Consider the following 23,131-nt stretch of genomic DNA (forward strand, 5'->3'; position numbering starts at 1 on the left):
GATGGAAATAATGATGGTCTTTCAAAGGACTCTTGGTTGCTAAAGTCTATGTTTCTACCTCTGAGTCTTTGGTTCCTCTGCCCTTAGAAGCTACAACAAGGAAGCATTCTTTAGGGAAAACAGTCTCTATCAATGATTGGCTGTTTCTTAAAAAAAAAAAAAAAAAAAAAAGCAACTCTTGTTGCCCATCCTGAGTACTGGAATACCCTTCCATCCTCTCTGTCAAAGAAAAAGGTTCTGACCTCTGCTTGACCTCTGACAAAGGAAGAGGTGACAGATAGGAGGGGACAGAGGTAAGGAAGAACAGGAAACTCTCCTGGAGTGAGTTAGTGAGCGCTGGCTAACCATCCCCTCCCTCCCCTGTGTTACTTGTCCCGATTCAGGTCGCTGGAGTTATTGCCCACCTGGACATTGACTGGTGCTTGAAAGGCCATGGTTCGGGGCATGCTAGGAGGTGCTCCAACACGCAGGGTTTTGTGTCTCTTATGTCGATCACACAGCAGGCTGTAGATTGCACTATAGTGATCATAGGCATCTGATCTTAACGACTACCAAGGGAGAAGGGAAAAGAGTAAAAAACCCTGGTGAAAGGGCATGTCAATAACAAAACCCTCTCAACAGTACATTAGAAGACCAAAGCACCTTCTTGTCAAGGCTCAGAGAGGGGCCGAGGAAGAAGAACAGTGAGAAAAGGGAAAGTTCTCAGGAAGGAGAAAAGAGTGGAAAAGGCAGGACAGAGGGAATACGGCTACCCCTCGCTTTGTCCTCCACGCCTTTAGGGATACCTGTAGCGTCCGCTCTTTGTCCAGTCCCATGTCCTCCATGGCCAAGAGGACGTCCTCATTCAGGGGGTCTATCTGTCTTTCTTCCTTCAGCTGCTGGCATTCAGCTATTAACTGTGACATTAAAAAGAGGCAAGCTATCAAAGCCCCAGTTAACCATGTCGTGATGGCAGATGGTCTATAAGGAACTAGCTGTTCCATGCCCCTAGCTTGGGATATTTTTGGCCTCAGACAAAGCCTAAGCAAGAAAGTTCTAGGTACTCAGCTGTAGGCAGACAAGATCCCTGTTTTGCTGAGGTCCTTTGGGATGGCCAAAATGGTTTAAATAAAGCTATGCTGCAGAAGCCACTGAACAAAGACAAGAGGAAAGAGCTATCCCCGTGGTCGATTAGCGGCAGGAATGTGGGCTATACGGTTTCAAAAGCCAAGGAGGGACTATGATTTGGGGGCAAGTGGTAGGCAACTCTCCAACAACTCAAGCGGCTTTAAAATTCCCTCCTGCTTGCTTCCCTTGCTGCTTCAGTAACACATCACAGTTTGCTCCCAGCACCCGCCCTTTGCAAGTCGCGGCCTAATTACAATCTCATGCAAAAGAGAGAGCTCTGAGTGGAGTTCCCGGAGGCAAGCAGAACTCAGCTCACCCGGTCAAAGTTGGGATCCGCGTCCCCCAGCTTCATCCACTTGTGCTTGCAGATCTGCTCCATTGAGAGGCGCTTGTTCGGGTCTAACACCAGCATGTGGCGGATCAGGTGCTCACACTCTGCAACAGACACAAAGGGGCCGCCTTCAGTCTCAGCGAGGGGGGCACCGGTGCGGCTGAGGAACTGGAGGCAAGGCAAGCAGATGGACTCTTCGGCTCCTTGCCTCTCATTTCTCTTGCTTGCTCCTTACCTACATCACCGCTTACTCCACAAGGGAACGGGCAAAGGCAGGAAGAGGCGAAGAAAAGTTGGGTTAATACCTTCATTAAAAGTCTGACCAGACAGTTTAGGGATAATCCCTGGGTCTCACTTATTTATATTATGTACGGCCCCATTTAATGCAATTAATAAAGAACCGAATGCCCTCTGGGGGCACCTGGGTGGTGCAGTCAGTTAAGCATCTGACTCTTGGTTTTGACTCAGGTCCTGATCTGAGGGTGGTGGGATGGAGCCCCACGTCAGGCTCCAGGCTCAGCGTGGACTCTGCTTGAGATTCTCTCCCTCTCCCTGCCCCTCCCACATGTGCTCGCTCTCTCTCTAAAATGAATATATCTTAAAAAAAAAACAAAAACTGAATGTCTCTAAAGAGATTCAATATCTTACAAGGTCCTCAAAACATTCAGTTCTACCTTCCTATATGTATTACTACGTGCCTACTAATGCTTCTGGCTTGGGGTCCAGAGCTCTCTTCAAACCTCAGAATTTAAATTTCCAGTGGTCCAAGGTGTGGGGGAGAGAGGCTCTGGATGCTCCTTCCTACACACTGGGACTCCGCTGCCGGCCTTATTTGTCATTTTCTCAATGTGTATTTAAACATTCACAGGTGTGGGCGCCTGGGCGGCTCAGTCGGTTAAGCGACTGCCTTCGGCTCAGGTCGTGATCCTGGAGTCCCGGGATCGAGTCCCGCATCGGGCTCCCTGCTCGGCGGGGAGCCTGCTCCTCCCTCTGACCCTCCCCCCTCTCCTGCTCTCTCTCTCAAATAAATAAATTAAAAAAAAAAATCAAAAAAAAAACCATTCACAGGTGCACACAACTGGGCTCTTGAGCTACAGACATTCAGATCAGTATTTTTCTTTGACGGTTCATACTAGATATTATGTTACAGAACGTACAATGGATTCACGATCAAGAACCCTATATTCCGGATTCAAAACCACTCTCTAAGTTCCCTCAAGTGTAAACGGGGGGTAGAGGATGAGGAGGGAGGAGTCCTTGTGTTCGGAGGTGGCAGCGAAGACAGGAGCGAGCAGCACTAACGGACACTCTCTGGAGCACTTAACAACTACTCTTCTTTCATCTACACCTCACGGCAGCCCCAGCAGGAAGGTCCCATCCTCACTGCCATTTTAGAGATGGTAAAAAAGAGGCACGGAGAAGTCAAGAAATGTGTCCAAGATCTCACAGAAGTCAGGTCTCAAACCTGACGACAGTTTGACGCTTCGGCCGCTGCCCTTAACCACACGCTAGGCTGCCTCTGGACTGCGCAGAGCTGTGGGCAGGATCCGAACTCCTAGCCAGTAATTTAGCCTCTTCATCCAAGCCACCGGCATCCCTGGCCTAGACCACCGCAAAAGTCTCCTGGCCGGTCTTTCCATGTCCACCCTTGCTCCTTTACAACTTGTTTTCCACAGAGAAGCAAAGGACATATTTCTAAAACATCAATCTGAGTTAGCACCACCTTGCCTACAACTCTCCAGTCTCTTCCCACAACCTAGAGAATGAAGTCCGACGTCCCCGTCCCCCAGGCCCACATCTCTGCCCCTGGCCTCGCCTCCTGCCACACTCCCCCTGGCTCACGGAGCCCCGGAGGCACCAGCATCCTCTCTGGACTGTGCACGTGTCTAGCACATTCCCACCAGCGGCCTTTCCACTCACTGCTTCCTCGGACCTCACATGGCTGACTCCTTGTCACTCAGGAGAGGACTTAAATGCCACCTCCTCAGAAAGCTCTTCCCTGCCACCTCGTCGCTCTCAAGTGGGCCTCCGGTCACCCTCTATGCCACCACATGAATTTTCTCCATGCAAACGACTTCTTTTGAAGCTATCTGGTTTACTTTTTTATTGTCCAGCTCCCTCGCCACAATGTAAGGCCCATGTCTTTCTTACCTATGTTTTTGGTACCAAACCTTCAATACCAGAGATGGTGATTATACCTAACTGGCACTCAGTCAATAGCTACTGAGTATATGAATCAATATTTGTTGAAACTCTAGTCAAACGAGATTGTGTTTGTGAAATGCTTTTTAAAACTGTAAAATTCTGGGGAGCAGGGTGAGGGGGCGGGTGAGTTGGGGAAGGGGACTAAAAGGCACACATTTCCAGTTATAAAGAAGTGAAGAAGCAATGTACAGCACTGGGAATACAGGTGACGATAGCATAACCTCACCCGGCCACAGAGAGATGGTAGCGAGATTCTCGCGGCGATCGTGCCGTAAGTTTAAATGCTGAATCACCATGTTGTCCACCTGTGACTACTACAGTGATGTATGTCAATTATGTTTCAATTAAAAAAAAAAGATATTTTAGGGGCGCCTGGGTGGCTCAGTAGTTAAGCGTCTGCCTTCAGCTCAGGTCATGATCGCAGGGTCCTGGGATCGAGCCCCGCATCGGGCTCTCCGCTCAGCGGGAAGCCTGCTTCTCCCTCTCCCACTCCCCCTGCTTGTGTTCCCTCTCTCACTGTCTCTCTCTCTCTCTGTCAAATAAATAAATAAAATCTTTAAAAAAAAAATATTTTAAAAAACACTATAGAATTCTCTGTAAGATACAGGTTTTAAAACGGTTTCCATTTCATGACATTGGTCCTGAAAATAAGACTGACCAGTGAGGACAGTAGTAACCAATCAGTGCTAATTTTAAAAGACTTTTTATGTCCAAGGCACTGTGCTTAACAACTTTATTTCATTTACTCCTCTCAACAACCCTAAATTAGCTTCTATTATTAGCCTCCTGTATAAAAGAAGAAACAAGTGAACGTGCTCGACACTGCGAAGTAATGGCAGGGCTGGGGCTACAGAGACAGGCTTCTAACCACCCGTGATACATCTTCACGTGGATATAAATCCTGTTTGATCTATTTTTCCAGAGTGAATTCAACTCTGCAACCCCACAGTTTCTGCACCATGTGGCAAACACCATTCTAAATCACCATATTAAAAGGAAAACAAAGAGTAATTAAGACAATGTACTCAATTCTAAATTTGTTCTTGCTTTAAAAGAAAATACAAAAAGAAAAGTCCCTATATCAACATGATTTTATAGCAGGCATCAATTTGTTCTTGCTATAATTTATAATTAAAAGTATATTCAAATGCAGTGTAGATCCTAAAACCTATATGCCTATGAAAGAGTAAATGCCATCTACAACATTATACTTTTATTAAAATTATGTTTCCAAAGTAGCCAGGCTACACCCACACCTGGAGCATTTGTATAGATTATAAATATCTTTGACACACACCTTTGTGATGTGCAGTTACTTGAGAGGAAAAAAATGTTCCTAATTTTAAAAAAGTTACTACAACTGGGGTGCCTGGGTGGCTCAGTCGGTTAAGCGTCCAACTCTTGGTCTCAGCTCAGGTCTTGATCTCAGGGTCATGAGTTCAAGCCCCAATGTTGGGTTCCACGCTGGCACATGGAGCCTACTTTATTTATTTTTTTTAAAGATTTTATTTATTTATTTGACAGAGAGAGAGACAGCGAGAGCAGGAACACAAGCAGGGGGAGTGGGGGAGGGAGAAGCAGGCTTCCCACTGAGCAGGGAGCCCGATGTGGGACTCGATCCCAGGACCCTGGGATCATGACCTGAGCCGAAGGCAGATGCTTAATGACTAAGCCAACCAGGCGCCCCTTTAAAAAAAAAAAAAAGAATTACTACAACTGAAGACCCCCAGGTAGGGAGGAGGCCTGGGCCTGATGGGAAAGTGGTGAGATTTTTGTTCAGGCCTCTAGATGGCGCCCTTCTGTCTTCTTTCAGTTCCCACACAGCATGCAGTGCATAAAAGGTAACCACGTCAGTCCTCAATCAGATGACCAAGGCAGAATGACGTTCAGTTATAGGCTTGTTTTAAAACAGGATTTTCAAGGCAATTTCCTTAAAACCAAAAGAAATGAACACTAATATAGTAAGCCTTGCTTAGAAGATATAGCTAGTTCAATTTCAGGATCTTGAAATCTTTATTCAGTCATCCTTAATCATGATTTGGTTTCACATGCCTTGAAAACTCTCCAGAAAAATGCAAACAAGAATTTATACACAAAAATTTGCATGTAACTTCAGTCTGTTCAAGGAGCCCTCGAATCGTGCCATCGATTCCCCCGATGGCTATAGGTCCCAGGTTAAGGCCTCCTGGTGGCAGCGATGATCCTGAGGAGATGAGTTTTTATCTTGTATGCCTATGCCCTCCATAATATCTCTCATGCAAAGAAACAGAAATCTCACACTTTCCATGTGTTGCACAGATGGTAAAATATGACAAAATGCAGAAAGCCAGATATTATCATCAACTCATACTTCCTAAGTGTCCTACATAGCTCGTGAAATTAAATTCAGGCTCGATGGGAACACACCGGTCTACATAAAATACGGAGAGAGGGTGAGAACAAAGGTAATCGATGCTCCCAACCTCATACCACAAGCAACCACGGGGCAGTCAATTAAAACGAGTGGAAGGAAGCAAGGGCCTCCGATGAAAGGGTACACGCATCAACTTTTCCAGCTGCCAAGTCCTCTATTCTCATGTCACCAACAGCCTGTCCCTCGTCCCCGCCCTCGGCTAGCGTCTGCAGGAACAGGCTGCTCTGTGTGGGCGTGCCAGAGCACCCAGCAGTGCCTGCAGCCGCCTCTTTCATCTGCCCCGCACAAGACGCAGGGGACGCCAGGCGGTCTCGGCAGTGCACATCGCCCGGGGCCCTGAAACTCGATCTGCCACCAGCTCGCTAACTAGAGGATGCTCTCGGGCCCTGCCCTGCGGCACTGAAAGGCGTTGGGAAGGATCCATGGAGAGGCGGCTGTGTCAGGCCAGGCCCTAAAATGGGAATGACAAGGAGATTGCCCATGTCATTCCAGCTAAGAGGGCCAGGCCTTTAACAACTTTTTTCTTTTTGAAACTTGATGATAAACAGTTTTTCTCTAAGAGGTTCAGAGTATCTCATCTGGGTTGGGGGGCAGGGGGTGGGGGAAGTAAAGGGTGAGCAAGGGGAATTAAAAACCAACTTCAAATTCACCAAAAGTAGTCGACAGAAGTTCTGTCTCCAGCTTCCAGGCCAGAAGAAGAAATGAGTAACTTTAGAAAGAATTTCCGGACTCAAAGTTTGAGAACATGGTCCCTGAAGACAGGTGAAAGGCCAGGAGGCTGATTTATCTTGGAGACGAGAAGGTGTATGTAGGTCAGCAGCAAGGGGCATACTTGGTGTTCTTCAAGTATCGGAAGGGTTTTTAAAAAGAAAACCAAGTGGATTTATACTATACTGTTCCAGGGGCCTGAATCTGAGATGATTAGGAAGTCACAAGTTCAATGTAGGACAAGTCTTTTTAATTGTTACAGGTGATCCAAATTCCTGGGTCAGGGTCTCAGGGATCTGAGGAGGGGCCCCTTAGGGAAGCGAGAGGGGCTGTCCAGTGGGCATGGCCCCATCTGCGGCACAGCTAATTTTATCCATTTTACAGATGAGTGTTCTGAGTAAGAGTTCACTTGCAAAGTCCAGAAACAACTATCCTAGAAAGGATGAACTCCTCGGTCCCATCCAGCTCTGAAAACCATGTAACCGAAACGGGAATGATCTGTCCTGGGAAAGAGCATACTTATTATCACTAGATGCGCTGAATCAGAGGCTGGCATCTGAGACGTCACTAGAAGGGCTCCCAACATTACGTCAGGAAGACCGAGAATCCCGTAAGGACGGAGCCTGCATCTATCTGCCTGAGCTGCGTACCCCGGTGCCCACCACAACACCGCACAGGCTAACAGCCCTCCAGAAGGCTGAGGAGAGAAGTACTAGACTGCATGCCTGCTACAGCTCCTTCGAACACATTTCCTCAGCAGGTCCCAAGAATCCACAAGAGAACAGGCCTTCTCCAGGCTTCCAACCAGAAAAAGCAGACAACTATCCTTTTACAGAAGACAGAGGTGGCAGGGTTTGGGGGCAAAAGCCCAGACCAGATGGTTTCCAGGGCCTTCCCTTGTAGCTTTAGAGTTCTTTGCCTCACACAGGATCACCTACTCACTGATCTTGTCTGAGGCAGAATATAGAATAATCTGTAAATCAAGATTACCACTTGAGGAGCCATAGATATCTGCAATATGGGCAAAGCCTTAGCGTCAAGATTATGTTACAACAAACCAAAACTCTTAGCAGATAAGCCTTCCCCATAAACCCTGTGGATTTGATTGAAAGTATTAATCATATATCTTTAGCATGTTAACAGAGTGAGAGTGAGAGAGAAAAGAATAAAAAACATAAGGAAGGAGGGTATGAAAGATTAATAGAGCAATTCCTTCAAAAATATTACTCAATAATAATTACTAACATTTATTGAGCATTTATATGCTAGGCAGAGTGCTAACCGCTTTAATTAAGCATTTAATTCACACACCAACCTCTAATACCATCATACCCATTTTAAAGATAAAGAAATTAAAAATCAGAGAAGTTAAGAAATTTGACCTGAAAATAAGAGGCAGAGCCAGGACACAAATTCTGGTCAGTCTGACTCCAAAGTCAGAGTTCGTAACCCACATGGCACCTAAAATAATTAATTCTGGATAGTTTACTTAGTAGCTAGCGTATCTTTAAAAAGGCAAATCAAATCAATTTTCCTTTTCTGACGATCGAATGCCAGGTACTCTTCACAGGCTCTGTCACACTAGAGCCGCCTACAAGCCAAGTTCAGAAAAAAGCAGGCTGTGAACTAGCCAAACACAATGTTAAGGGGGATGGTAAGTTGGATTGCGAGGAATTGAGAAGGCAAGGACATCGGGGTACGTATTAAATGCACCAACGAAGAGCGAACCCAGTTGACACACCCAGGTTGTTGGTGCTGATGGAGACTGATGGCCAGAAACAACAGGCTTCCTCCATCAAGGCACCACAGACCAGGAGAAGGGGTGGGCAGAAATCTGGGGAACTGAATCATCAGCATCTTCAGGCTGATCCTATGATGGAGGGAATGCCAATGGTCCCTTAAGCCCTTCATGTGATGCCAAAGGATGGGACATGGCAAAGCAATCATTTTCGGCTCTGTGGGCAGAGGAGTGGTCTGAAAGAAATTGAGTCATAGATTTTTTCTGACCACATAAAACTGCTTTGAGCTGGAGAAACAGAAGACATCTGTGTGCCAGGAGGCACGGGAAGAATGCAAGGAAGACACAATTACTCAGGAAATTCTTGTTCCTTGCAGGTGCCTGGAAGAAGGGTATGGTCTGGTGTCACATGAATACATTCCAGTCAATACCAGGTGCGTTCAAAGGTAATTCCAAAGAGTTGGTTTTTTTTCAATCATTTTAACAAACTTCTTAATAATGTTTAATTCCCCAGGGCAATTCAAATTTCAAAGAGGGCTCTATTTCTCTCAAAATCCTTCAGAAAGGAAACAAAAATAAATTGGCTATTAAAATCTAAAACGTCTGCTTCCTGGAAAACAAATAACCTTATAATTTTTTTTTTTTTTCAATTTAAATGGCACTAAAGTTTTACACTTTCCAGAACCAGGATACTATGGGATATACTGCCAGATTCTCTTATCCCAATTCACCTTGCCTAGCTCAGGTAGCAGTCTGGGGGAGAGCATACTATGAGAGCAGATGACAGATGAATGGTCTGCAATGACAACCTCTGGATAGAGCGGACTGGGGCCCATAAGAGTCTGTGCCCTTGCCATATATGTTCTGGATTCACAGCTCCTCTTTAATGCTATCTGCCTTTTCCCAAAAAGGAAAACCAGGCACCAAACATGCTGTTCTTCTTAATGAAAAGAAAATATAATCTGCCATCATGTCCTCGTCCTGTCATAATCATGGCTAAAATAGTGTGACTCTCTTGCAACATCATGATCCTATAGAAAGAATTAAAAAGTCAATCAAAAACACATCAGAGGGGTTGTTGCCAAGATCTCCTCTTTTGGTAAGAAGCTGGCCAGAGTTAAGGGACCCTCACTCTGCCTGTAAACTCAGCCCCAGAAATGACGGTTTTTAATACGCCCAAGGAAACCGTGTCATTGTCAGCTGTCAGCTAAGGTCAAACCTACTTTATATAGTGACTATTTTAAAATCTAAATGAAGTAGACAAATGGTCTTGAAACAAGACATTTCTATGTATAAATAACGTACACCGAATGTGCTAATAAGACCTACAGATGCACTCAGAGATGGCATAAATGTTAAATACAATCATACAAAATACAGAGGTTTTTTGTTATATTGGATCTTCCTGGAACAATGATGCTGTAGGGATTGGAAGACTTACACTCTATAAACCTAATTTTGATGTTACTGTCACACAGAAATATATACACATTTCCAACTCGCAAGTTAGTTAAGGGGGTTTATTTAAAGTACTAGTCAATACCACAGTTTTACACAACCAAAGAAAATACATAATCTCGGAATTAACTATAATGGAACTTAATCTACAATAGTGTTGACTGTAATAAGATTTGACTCAGCTGAGATCAGCAACTCCTGTGTCAGAATGGCACTGAGAAAAAAGAAAATCTTGTTTTGAACTCATCTGCTTTCAATTCTTTAGGGGAAAGAAAACTGGGAGTCCCAGTACCGAACCATTCAGTAGAATTCCTAGAAGGATGGTCCGACAGTAAGAGATCAGACAAGGAAATGGGAGAGTTCTTGATTTAAGTACAAATCCCAACAGTGCTGCGAATTATTATCAGACTGTTCTGGAATAAAAATCAAGCGCCTTATAACTAAACCCCGTGAGACACTTTCTGTGGCTGAACACAGAGGCCAAGGGAAGGTGGCTTGGCACAACTGAGCAAATAAAGACGGGGCTGGTGAGAAAAGCTTCTCACGGAGAATGAATAAACTTAGGCTGAGAGACTTTTCTCTTTGGTTTTAGCAGTTTATCAGTCTTAGATGGACTGAGGAGAAAACAAGTGGCCATCTCTCTCCATTTATTTGAAAAGTAACAACTATTTCTTGAATGTTCCTTATTTTCTAGTTTTCCTGGGTGGCTGTGATGCTTCGGATTTAAGATTCGGAGATCAGGGGATGCGGGCTTAAAGGCTGGGAGGCTGACGCTGACCTCCGGGCCCCACCAGGAAGAGCCCCCAGCAGGCCACGGTGTTCTACTAGTAGAAGCTGTCCAATTTGAAGTTCACATTGTTTAAAAATTACATTGTTGCCTGTACCGCCCTACTCAAGTATGGTTTTGTAAGTCCTAATATCAATCCTTAGAGTAGAACAAAATTCTGGTTTAGTTTCACTCCAGAGTCCAATATAGAGTAGTTGATACTCTTTTTCCAATACATAACTGATGTAGATGGACAAAGATATGTACTCTAGGACTCTCTTGATACTTGGAATACCTTGGCAGATACATATTTCTTGAGAATTAAAATACGAGCAAACACAGGTGGCTTCTGAAGCCAGAAGGCTAGTGTTCAAAACTCGGCTCTGCCACTTCCTAGCTGTAGGATTTGGGGTCCATCACTCCATCTTACCATGCCTTGATTATCTTGTCTATCAAATAACGAGAGTCGCCTACTTCTAGGGTGGTTCCACATATAAAACAAGTTAATGCAACAGTGTCTGGTCCATAGAAAGTGTTCAATGAATGTTAAGTATTATCCAAATCTCTGGAGTCCTTCCACTTAGAACTTTCTCCCTCTCTCTATTTTCCTCCATAGGGCTGCCGTAAGCTTGGAGACAGTCTGCTTGCAAGGGGCAATAATGAATAAGGCAGTAAGTACTGGTACTTCCCCATGGTTCCCCACTATGTTAGGTAAAATCAGAGGAGCTCTGCGTGACCCTGAGGTAGATCCTGTCCCTTTCCTGACATCCCCTGTGATTTCTTTTTTTTTTTTTTAAAGATCTTATTTATTTATTTGAGAGAGAGAGAATGAGAGAGAGCACATGAGAGGGGGGAGGGTCAGAGGGAGAAGCAGACTCCCTGCCGAGCAGGGAGCCCGATGTGGGACTCGATCCAGGGACTCCAGGATCATGACCTGAGCCAAAGGCAGTCGCTTAACCAACTGAGCCACCCAGGCGCCCTCCCCTGTGATTTCTTCATTCACTAACACGAAAGTGCTATGCGGGTTTCCCGCTAGTGGAAGACTATGCCCCAAAATGTATTAGAGAACTGCTTTTAGGATGCTGAGCCCCTAGGTATATGGACGCTGGTGGGTGAGCTACTTTAATTTCCTGTCCCATCCCCTCTATGCAAAGTGCTTTTAGCCAAGCAAGATGTTGTGTGGTTCTTGATGAGTAAGCCAGTCCGGGCAGAGCTGCCTGCTTCGAAGTACAAGCTCTTTGGCAGGAGCCGCACAGCGGTCTCCATCAGGAGCATTATGGAAGCCTGGGTCTTGTGTTCCCAGTGATAAAATGCTTATGCAGTATTACAATTAATTAAGGCACAATAAAGTCTGATCAATAAGAACTCAAAAATATTGTCCACAAGAGATCTCTCTGCACTCACTGTCACAGCAGTTTTTCCACTATAAATTAATTTTCCTTCAGTATTAAATGAATGACTGATCTTTACAATATTCACTAGCAGATAGTATAATTGGTGAATAAGACAAACAAGACTTTAAGAAGTAGGCTTCTGAAGGTTTTAAAAAATATCCTGGTAGTTAATGACTTTGGTGCTCAACAAATTTAAGTTGCTGGCTTCCTTCAGTGGGAGGGGGAGTCAGAGAAAGCACCTGACAACACGTGTGGTCAGGCGAGGTCTCATTGTCCATAACAGCTCAAAACCCAGCAAGTTTCAACTTTCAATTCTTCTGTAATTTAGGTTCCAGGTTTTTACCTAACCACTCTCCAGGATGCTCTCAGAATTTTAATCCAAAAACGCTGGTCTAGACCAAACTTATTTCACTTGAGACATAGAAAGCCAAATCCATAATAGATCAAAACCTTTTTAAAACTAGAAGTCCTGGGCGCCTGGGTGGCTCAGTTGGTTGAGCGACTGCCTTCGGCTCAGGTCATGATCCTGGAGTCCCGGGATCGAGTCCCGCATCGGGCTCCCTGCTCAGCGGGGGGTCTGCTTCTCCCTCTGACCCTCTTCCCGCTCGTGCTCTCTGTCTCTCATTCTCTCTCTCTCTCAAATAAATAAATAAAATCTTAAGGAAAAAAAAAAAACAAAAAAAACAAAAACTAGAAGTCCTGTGACCTGGTCATTCACATAATAACCCATATAACAAAAACCCATAAAACCAGTGAATAATTTGGATCATCAGTGAATTACCTGTTTAATAACAAAACCCAAAAGTCTGACATAAGATTCTAGAGGTAAGTGGTGATAATGCAGTTTTTCACTAAGAAATATTTACTGAGGGGCGCCTGGGTGGCTCAGTCGTTAAGCGTCTGCCTTCGGCTCAGGTCATGATCCCAGGGTCCTGGGATTGAGCCCCGCATCGGGCTCCCTGCTCAGCGGGAAGCCTGCTTCTCCCTCTCCCACTCCCCCTGCTTGTGTTCCCTCTCTCTCTGTGTCTCTCTCTGTCAAATAAATAAAATCTTAAAAAAAAAAAAAAAAGAAATATTTACTGAATGTTTACAGCATAGCAAGTACTGTCAGGTTTTATGGGAGATGATGACGTACAGAACACAGTTCTGATATAAAGGGGCTTCTATTCCAGGCAAGAGGGGAAGTCACACACCTAATCATAAAACTATGTGGTTCAAAATCGTTCAGCCTTGAATAGATCCTCTTGTAAATTTGTGCCACCGTCTTCCAACTTGGTCTTTAGCAGATCTCAGGATGCCCATGGAAGGACGCCTGTATCAAACACACGAGACCAGGCACAGAAATACCCACTAGTTGTGAGGACACTTCATTCCACACATTACTGACAATAAAGAGACACTTAGAATTCTTGAACTAAATGTGTCCATCTGTATAGCATGGGCTCACACAGCTGCAGATATTCTGGAATTCAACGGCACTCGAAGCAGCTAGATGGAGCGGCCTTACCCACTTGGCCTCCCAAGTGCTAATTTAGAGAACAGCAGCTCTGCTGGAGCATCTAAATCCTTTCGGCAGAAAAATGATCAACTCACTCAAGTCTGTGACAACAGCCCGAGAAAAGAAAGGATCTTGCTCTTCAGCCGCCCTATCTCCAGCAGTGCAGGAAGCAGAGCCGACGGGCTGGAGAGCGGCCGGCTCCGGCCTTAGGGCTCACTCCAGCTCTCGTGAGCTGCCACCGGGACCGGACACTAGAGGTGTAAGCAAAAAAGGGACTCGGGACAGACTGTAGGTCTCCTTTATGTGAACTTGAAACTTGATGTTACTATGATGTCTGAGCTAAGAGACTAAACAGCCTTGTGAGTTCATCTGCTCCTTTGCCTTGTCCTTCTGAAGGCACTGTCTGCCGGGCCTTGGGCTTCAGGCCTACGACGTTAGGCAAGGCCAAGCATGTGTGTGTCCCTGAGGGCAGGAGGGCTCAGACTGCTACCACAGAACTGTCTACTCATTTCCTAGACTGGGTTGTTGCTCATTTGCTGGCCTTAACTTTACGAAAATGTTTACTCCTACTTACGGAATTAGTTGTCTAGGATTAAAAAGTGACCACATTTAGGATAATAATATCGACAGTCTCTGAATCTTTAAACTTCCGTGTTAGCTTATACTACAAATATTAGTTCTTTCTAAGTAGTTAAAATGCTACATAGTTTATTTCTAGGCACTAACAGACAAATGTGGTTGACAGCATAATAAACTTTTTTACCAGCCTCCACTATCTGAAGCCAGCTCTGGCAAGGATGGAGTACCAATCTTTTGCTATGATGCAAGGGGACGGGGGTGGAGGGCGGAGGGAACCCAAGCTGCTCACAGGAAATACTGTGGACACTGGAAAAGCAGAGGAAGTGGTTTGTTTATCTTGCCCTTTCTTTGCAACAGTGCAGTGTCATCAAACACCAAATAAATGACCAAGTTGGTCATGTATTACCTGTGTGGCTTTAGGCAGGTCAAGTCCTTTCTTTAAACTTCACTGGCAAAATGCTAAAATAGTATGTATCAATACCAATTCCACAGTACGGTTATCCAGCTCAAATTAGATCAAGGATAGGAAGCACTGTGTCAACTTGAAAGTCCTAAAGAAATGTAGATCACTATTACTGATGTTATTATTTGAATACAAGTGTACATTCTGGAGGAGTTTTGATAGCATTTTAACGAACCTACTCAGGCCTTCATTCATTCAACAGACACTTCCTGAGTGCCTGCGAGGACCCAGGCCCCGTCCTAAGCCCTGGGAATAAATACAGCAGTGAAAAGAAACAAAAGCTTACTGCAGTCAAGAGGCAGTGGGACAGGGAGTAGGGACACGATCAACAGCTGAGGTCAGGCAGTGGTACATGCCAGGTAAAAACTGAAGCAGAGTTCTGGAAAGAGAAAGGCCTCTCTGAGGAGATGCTGAAGCAGAAACCTCAAGTGACATGAGGAAGCAAGCCATGTGAGTACTTAGGAATGTGTGTGCCTGGGGAGTCTGAGAAACAGCAAGGATGCCTCTGTGACTGGTGCTCGGAACCTGTGGCCAACAGTAGCAAGAAATGATGTGAAAGAGGCGGCCAATCCCAGCTGTGCCTTGTTGGCCATCACGATAATGGCTTTTTGACCTCTATTCTAAGTGGAAATGCAAGCCACTGGAGGGTTTTAAATAGGCTTCTATTACTATCTACTCACTATTTACTAAGTCCTGCTACGTGCCAGATACTATGCTAGGCTCTAGACAACTGTGAAAAAACACGCTTCATCTATATTTTCTCTAAGCTCAGTCTGGTGTGGAAGATGTACAACAAAAGAAGTAATTACAATAAAAAATTTGTTTAAGTCCCATGATTAAAAACAAAAACAAAAACAAAACCCAGAGATCTGAAAACCAGTAGAAATATCTCGATTCTTTTTCTAGCACATCTAATTTCTTATTCTAGAATACAGGAGTGGGTAGAGTCAGGTTGGGGGAGGAAGAAGTATTCTACTAGGCAGAGGGAACTGCTCCGCAGAACATCACTTGTTCAGGGAACTGGAAGGAAGTCAGGCTGACTAGGTGTACAATGGGAGTTGGGGCCGCAGAGACGGGCAGGCACCAGCTATTTCTAGACCACTGGTTTTCAAACAGCAGTCATGACATCAATCTAGTAAGTTATAACCTGCAGTTTTTAATGTAATGGAATAAAATATATTGGAGTGTAGCGCACATAGCAAAGGCACATTTTGCTTTTTAAAAAAAACCTTCTGTTTAGGGATGTGGACATACACGTGTTTTAGGTCACAGTATAAAAGATATTTTTTACTATGGTCATGGTCAAAATGTTTGAAAGTCAGTGCCCCTGCCACATAAAGGAGTGAACTTTAGCCTAGAGGCAAACCATTTTGGAGACAAACCACTGAGAAATTTAAGCTGGAAAATGGTATGATCAGATCTGTGTGTGTGTGTGTTGTTTTTATATGTTGTTTTAGAAAGATTCCTCATGCAGCACGTGGAGGATGGATCAGGGAGGGACAAGACTGGAGCCAGAAACCCGTTAGTTGCCTCTTTTTCATGTAGGCAAGAACCACTACAGAAGTGCCAGAGGAAAGGAGGGCTGAATGGACGGGATTTGGTAACTGATCAGCTGTGAATATGGTGAGAGAGGAGGAGGAATCAGGCTAGTTCCTACCTTGCTCCGATGGTGACGTATGCCACTCACTGGGCTAGGCAACCAAGGATAGGGACGGGGAGTTAAAGTCAGTTTTGAAATGTTTCTATTGATGTTAATTCAAGACGTAAAAGTGAATTTGATCAGCAGCAATGGGTTAGGTCGCCCTTCATCCCAGAGGAGAGGTCTGGGCCAGAGAGCTGACTGAGTGTTAATAGGGGACGAACGTGACAGTCCTCACTGAAGCCACAGCAGTTGACATGCTCAGAAAGAGGGTATAAAGAAGAAAAGACTTAAAGGATGAACAGAGAAAAGGAAATCTGGCAGAGGTGACTGAGAAGGTGCATCCACAGATAGGAGGAAAACAAGAGAATGTGGTGTCTGAGAAGCAGTGAGAAAAAAGTGTTTCAAAAAGTAGGGAGTGATTCAAGGATAAGAAAACACAACCTGATTTAAAAATGGGCCAAACACTTGGACAGACAAGTCACCAAAGAAGATGGGACAGGTGGTAAATATGAAAAGATGCTCATCATCAGGGAACTGCAACTTAAAATCACAAGCAACCACTACGCATCTGTCCATTAGCAGGGCAAACCTCCGCAGCATGGACTGGACACCATGCTGCCCAGGATGCGGAGCCAAGGGGCCGCTCGCTCACCGCTGGTAGGAATGCAAAGTGCGGCAGCCACCTTGGAAGACAGCTTGGCGGTTTCTTACAAAACTAAACCTACTCTTCCATTCAGTCCAGCAATCACACTTCCTCCTATTTGCCCAAAGGAGTTGAAAGCTTAGATCCACATCAAAACCTGCACACAAAGTTTACAACAGTTTTATTCATCGCTGCCCAAACGTGGAAACAACCACAATGTCTGGCGAGCAAATGGATAAATAGGGTAAATCCACACAATGGAATGCTACTCAGCGTTAAAAAGAAATGAGCGACCAAGCCCCCAAAAGCCAGAGAGGAACCCTATGTACATACTACTGAATGAAAGAAGACCACATACCGTGGGATTCCAACTACTATATATGACATTCTAGAAAAGGCAAAACTAGGGAGACAGTAAAATGATCAGTGGCTACCAGAGGTCGGGGGAAGGGGTCAACAGGCGCAGAGGATTTTTCGGGCAGTGAAATTGCTCTGTATGAGAGTATAATGGTGGATACATGTCATCATATATTTGTGCAAATCCACAGAATGGACACCATGCTAACGGAAACTACGGAATTTGGTGTCGATGTAGGACGCAGGATGCTTGACTGTAACAAATATGCTATGTTGGGGCGCCTGGGTGGCTCAGTTGGTTAAGCGACTGCCTTCGGCTCAGGTCATGATCCTGGAGTCCCGGGATCGAGTCCCGCATCGGGCTCCCTGCTCGGCAGGGAGTCTGCTTCTCCCTCTGACCCTCCTCCCTCTCATGCTGTCTCTCATTTTCTCTGTCTCAAATAAATAAATAAAATCTTTAGAAAAAAAAAACAAAAAACAAATATGCTACGTTGGTGGACACCGATCGTGGGGAGGCTACGAGTGAGGGGACGTGGGTATATGGGGACTGGCTGCACTTTCTGTCCACTTTTGCTGTGAACCTAAAACTGCCCTAAAAAATAAAGTTTATTTTTAAAAAAGGGTCAGTGCTAAGTACTGCTGGGCAGTCATGAAGATAAGGACCGAGGACCCCCAGCAGATGATGACAAGGATCACTGATGACTGACCAGAGCGAGCTGCTGGACCCCATCTCTGCTGCCTTTTATAGTAAAATTGGGGATGGCTGTGCCTATTTCTTTTCGCCATTTCCCCTCCATTCCTTTTCTGTCGTGGCCACACAAATTAGGTTTGTGCTCCTGCCCCTCCACTGAAACCGTCTTCCAACGCCGTCGCTGATCTCCACCTTCCCGAATCCACAGCTCCCGCTCATCTTCTCTCACCTGTCAGCAGCACCTGGCAGAGTTCCTCATTCTCTCCTCCTTGAAACATTTTCTTCCTTGTTTTCTAGGACAGCAGCCCCTCTGGCTTACCTCGCCGGTGATTCCTGTGCCGATCTCTCCTCATCTTCCTGATCTCTGACCATTAGTGTGGTCCAGAGATGAACCCCTGGACCCCTTCTCTAAAATCACTGCCTATAAAGTGATCCCATGTCAGAGCTGTAAATATTATCTATACACCGATGATTCACAAATGTACATCCCTGGCCCACAACTCCCAGCTAAGCTACAGCCCTATATTCAACTGCCTACACCAGATCTCAGCGTAGAGGTATAATGCGCATCTCAAACTAAATGATCTAAAACATCTCTCCAAAACTAAGTATTCTTCCTTAGTCGTCCCAGTCTCAGTCAGCAGTAAATCTATCCTTCCAATTGCTCAAGCCAACACCCCTGGAGTTACCTTTAGTGACTCTTTCTCTCACATCAAATTCAACATAAATGCTGTTGGAACCAGACTGCCTAGGTTCAAATTCTAGTTTAGCCACTTCGTAGCTGTGTTATCTTGGGGAAAATTGCTAACCACGTCCTGGCTTCAGTTTTATCACTGCAACATGGGGGTGATAGACTTACATATCTCACAGGGTTGTTGTAATAACAAGACAAGTCAATGTTTATAAACTGCTTTGAATGGTGCCTGCCACACAGTATGGAGTATCTCTTCAATCTGACCACTTCTTACCATCTCCACCTCCACACCCAGTCTGGGAACGAGCCACCAGTATCTCTCATTTGGATGATTGCAAAAGTCTCCCTTCCTTTAGCACCTAACCCTTTTAACCAGCAGAGCAGCCAAAGTGGTTAAAAAAAAAAAAAAAATCGCAGTCACATGCTTTTGACTTTTTTTGTGTGTTTGAAAAGTTAGGGAATAAACCAAAGTCAGATTGCATCATTCGTCTGTCAAAACCCTCTGATCCTTTGAATTTAGCTCAAAGTAAAAACTCAGGTCTTTCTACTGACTAGGCCCTAAAAGCAAGTTCTCTCTCACCTCTCTGCCCTCATCTCTCTTGTCCCTGTCACTCCTTTCAAGCACAGAGGCCCCCGGCCTGTTCCTTAAACACTCCAGCACACTCCCTCCCAGGGGCCTCTGCACTGGCTGCCCCCCCAGCAGGAAAGCTCAGCCTCAGGCCACACGGCTCATTCCCTCACCCTCCTTACGTCTGTGCTGAAATGTCACTTTCTCAGTGAAGGGGGTTCCCTGGTCGTACCTTTTCAAATTACCTCCCACCCACCAGCCCTGACCCCCTTCTCTACTTTATTTTTCTCACAGCCCTTATCATTATCAGACACACTATTAAACCATTAAAGCTAAGGAGACTGGAAGTGAAATCTAGAAAGAGCTCCCCCTATTTACTCTAAAAGGCACTTCCCATGTGCTCATCATACACTGTGTGTCGTTCCTTAAACTGAAAACATATTTAGGTAAAACGAATGAGACTGCTTACTGCACGGTCTCTGAGCTGTTCCTATCTCATGTGCACAGAAATGGTGATGAAATACTGTAGGTTCTGGGTATCTGGCGTCTGGAGTGTTACATCTTTCCAAGAGCTACTTACTCTACTGCCCACTCATTTGAAAAACACTTTTTTATTTGAGTCTGGGGGATACAGGTCACGGGAGGAGGAAAGGTGGCAGCAGCGAGACTGAGACGCAAAGTCCGCTCCATCCTTGGCATTCACTGCCACATTTCGGCGGGGCCCCACTAGATGGAAATACTATCATGAAAAAGAGTGGGACGGGGTGAAACAGGAATATTTATTGCCTTGCAACTATGTGATGGGCCGAACGACTCTTTCCACAGACTATTTAATTTAGTCTTCAGAGTAACGCCCTCACAAAACTGCCAGCCACTTACGGGGGAGGAAACCAAAGCTCACACAGACTTAGCCATCAGCCGCACAACACGAGTAGCTATAGGCGGAGCTTAGCGCCGAACTCAGGCCACCTCAGCGGGGGCCACCGGACGCCACAGCCCGTACACCGTGTTCCTGGAGAACCTTGCTTCCGGAGGCGCCAATTCAGCAAACGGGAGCTAAGAAGGTTGTTAAGTGGGTCGTTTATACTCTGTCACCCAATTCCTGCGAGAACTCGGCATCTGTGAACCCCATCGCTGCTATGTGCTGGGTAACTACCTTACCTGTGGACATAAAAAACGGGATGCGGAACTTTCCACTCAGCACCCGGGCCCGCAGATTCTGCAGTGTGCTCCCATCAAATGGCAGGGCCCCACACACGAGCACATAGAGGACGACTCCAAGGCTCTGCATCCCAAACAGAGAGCACATACGATTAATCGCATCAGAGGAAACAAAGAGGCCATTATAGGATGTGTATGAAGATGATGGTGAGTCATGCACAAGATAATGGAACTAACTTTTTCTTCTTCCTTTGTGAGAAATAATATGAGGCATTGTCAAGGCCAATCATCTTTAGGATAGTTAACATTCTTCTTTGCTTCCAGACATTAATTTTGGGTAACATATCTAGAATTTCTCTCAGCGCTCATCCTCGAGGGAGAAGGCAAGTGGCAACAACAGAAAGAATCTCTGTTCTTGGCAAGGGCACCCATCCAAGCTTGCTCTTGGGCTTTTTTTTTTTTTTGCAGCTGCAAAAGGGGAAGTTTGAAATCTGTGGCTCGGTCCCTACGACAAGAGCTGGAGGAAAGACTCCGCACAAGGAACTGGGAATTCAAAGCACAGGGGTCAAGGTGTCGATGCGTGTGCAGCATTCAATGTCCCCCAGGGTGACGGCGCTGTTCCCAGTGAAGGAGAACCACCAGCCCGGGGGCTGAGAGAAGACAGTACATACCCAGATGTCCACTTTGGGCCCGTCGTACTCCTTTCCCTCAAAGAGCTCAGGCGCAGCGTAGGGAGGGCTGCCGCACCAGGTCTTCAGCAGCTGCCCAGGAGTGAACAGGTTACTGAAGCCAAAATCTAGACAGACAAACGGACATACCTCACGTTACTAGCTTCTAGTCACTGAACAAAGGCTCTAGAGCGTTACATTTGAGCATCCAACGTGAAGAGAAACCATTTAGAAATTCTCCAACCAGCCACTGGAACATAACATAATAGTGAAAGGGAGATACAGATGAGCTGGAATGCCAAAGACCCCTGGTTAACTGAAGTACACGTGACAGGTTTATGTCAGCAGAACCAACACTGTTCCCTGCAGAAAGCCACACTGAGGGAGCCAAGCGTGCCTGTTGCTTTCAGACCATAGGTGGCACTGGATAGTGACTGATGTTAAGGCCACACCAGAATCAGTAACCACCTGAAAGCCTGCTCACCTGGACCCAGACTTTTCCTATTATTTTTACTTCTTAGGACAAACACATTTGCGACCACTAGAGACACATGGACTTGAAAATTTAGGTAAAGTGACATTATTATCATTAAGGTAGCTTATTCGAAAGGAAGAATAGGCAATTTATTTACACACTGAAACAGGAATATTTACAATTAAACTCCAAGTCCCTTTGTGCTTCAGCTTCCCCCCTACTTTTCTTCCCCTCCCGCTATTTTAGGAGAGCAGATGAGAGACAGGAGAGGGGAGGTGTGGAGAGGAAGGCTCAGAACATGAGCAAAGATGGCAGGCCAAAGGACAGAGAGTTGCTGACTTCTGAATACTTTCATGTATGTAAGTATTTACGGGAATAACTCGTCTGGAAGCCAGCCGACTCCCTCCTGCCCCAGGTCTACCACATTCCCTGAGGTGACAGTGCCTGAAAAGGTTAGGCGCCTCCTTACCCTCCCCTCCCTAGTGTTACTGCCCTGGACAACTTGGTCTCCATTTGCTGTTTGCTTTACTCCTTTCTCCTTCTATACCACGTGTGTTCTTGTAAGGCCTGTGCTGATTTTGTCTCTCTCCTTGCTCTAAGGCTGACTCTTCTGGTCCCAGAGCTTCCGTTATCATTTGTTTGGTAATAATTCTCCAAGTTTCTATCCCTGGTCTTGGTACCACTCTTAAATTCCTGAACTTCTAATACTTACCTGGGAAGAAAGAGCTCAAACTCGCCATCTTCCGAAAACGAATCTGTTCTATTGCTCATGTTCCCATTAATGTTCGTTAATGGCATTACCATCCCAGCTATTGGGAGCACTGGAGTCTCCCTTCTCCCCCTCATTTCCCATTCCCAACTGGTAATAAAACTTTTCCTGCTTCTACCCCGTGTGTCCTGAATCTATTTCCTTCCTTCTATTTCCATTCCTACCAGCTCAGCTCATATTCCTGTTCTCTCCGACCGAGATCACACATGGCTCACTACCTCCAATTCATTTCCCTCTAGGCCATCCACTCCTAGCGTGGGGACAGTCAGGCTAATCATGTTGTGTCAACTCCTCACTCAAAAACACGGGGGGCTCCCATCTGCTCACAGAACAGTCTAGCCCTCTGAGCCTTGTCCTTCAGGCTCCTCCACGGCCCAGCCCCACCCACCTTTCCAACTTTCCCCAGGCCTTCTAGCATTGCTAGACTACTCTGCATTTACATTCCTTCCTTCGGCTACTTCCTCTCTGTGCCATGCCTTTTCCTTTTTTTTTTTTTTTTAAGATTTTATTTATTTATTTGACAGAGAGAGAGAGCAAGCACAAGCAGGGGGAGTGGCAGGCAGAGCGAGAGGGAGAAGCAGGGCAAGGAGCCCGATGTGGGGCTCGATCCCAGGACCCCGGGATCATGACCTGAGTCGAAGGCAGACGCTTAACCGACTGAGCCACCCAGGCACCCCGGCTTTTCCTTTCTTTCCCACATTTGAAAGATCACTCATGTCCAAGGCCCAGTCAAATATTACTTCCTGTATGAAGCCTTAACTGATTTCCACCACAAAAGACTATGTCAATGGCTTCCTCCTCTG

General features: G+C 45.6%; 1 protein-coding gene across 5 annotated transcripts in view; it reads right to left on the reverse strand.

Moving 5' to 3' along the window:
• SIK3 (SIK family kinase 3) overlaps positions 1–23,131 on the reverse strand; it is a 245,049-nt gene that overhangs the window by 31,546 nt on the left and 190,372 nt on the right. For all 5 annotated transcript variants that reach the window (XM_035009003.1, XM_035009004.1, XM_035009008.1 and 2 more), the window contains exons 5-9: positions 21,088–21,212; positions 20,417–20,540; positions 1,424–1,542; positions 786–896; positions 405–548 (exon numbers count right to left, since the gene is read on the reverse strand). In XM_035009003.1, the coding sequence (XP_034864894.1) occupies positions 405–548; positions 786–896; positions 1,424–1,542; positions 20,417–20,540; positions 21,088–21,212 (623 nt within the window). The remainder of the gene's footprint in view (positions 1–404; positions 549–785; positions 897–1,423; positions 1,543–20,416; positions 20,541–21,087; positions 21,213–23,131) is intronic.

Source organism: Mirounga leonina, unplaced genomic scaffold (assembly GCF_011800145.1).
Source record: "Mirounga leonina isolate KUSES-001 unplaced genomic scaffold, KU_Mleo_1.0 Mir_153, whole genome shotgun sequence".
NCBI classification, from domain to species: Eukaryota; Metazoa; Chordata; class Mammalia; order Carnivora; family Phocidae; genus Mirounga; species Mirounga leonina.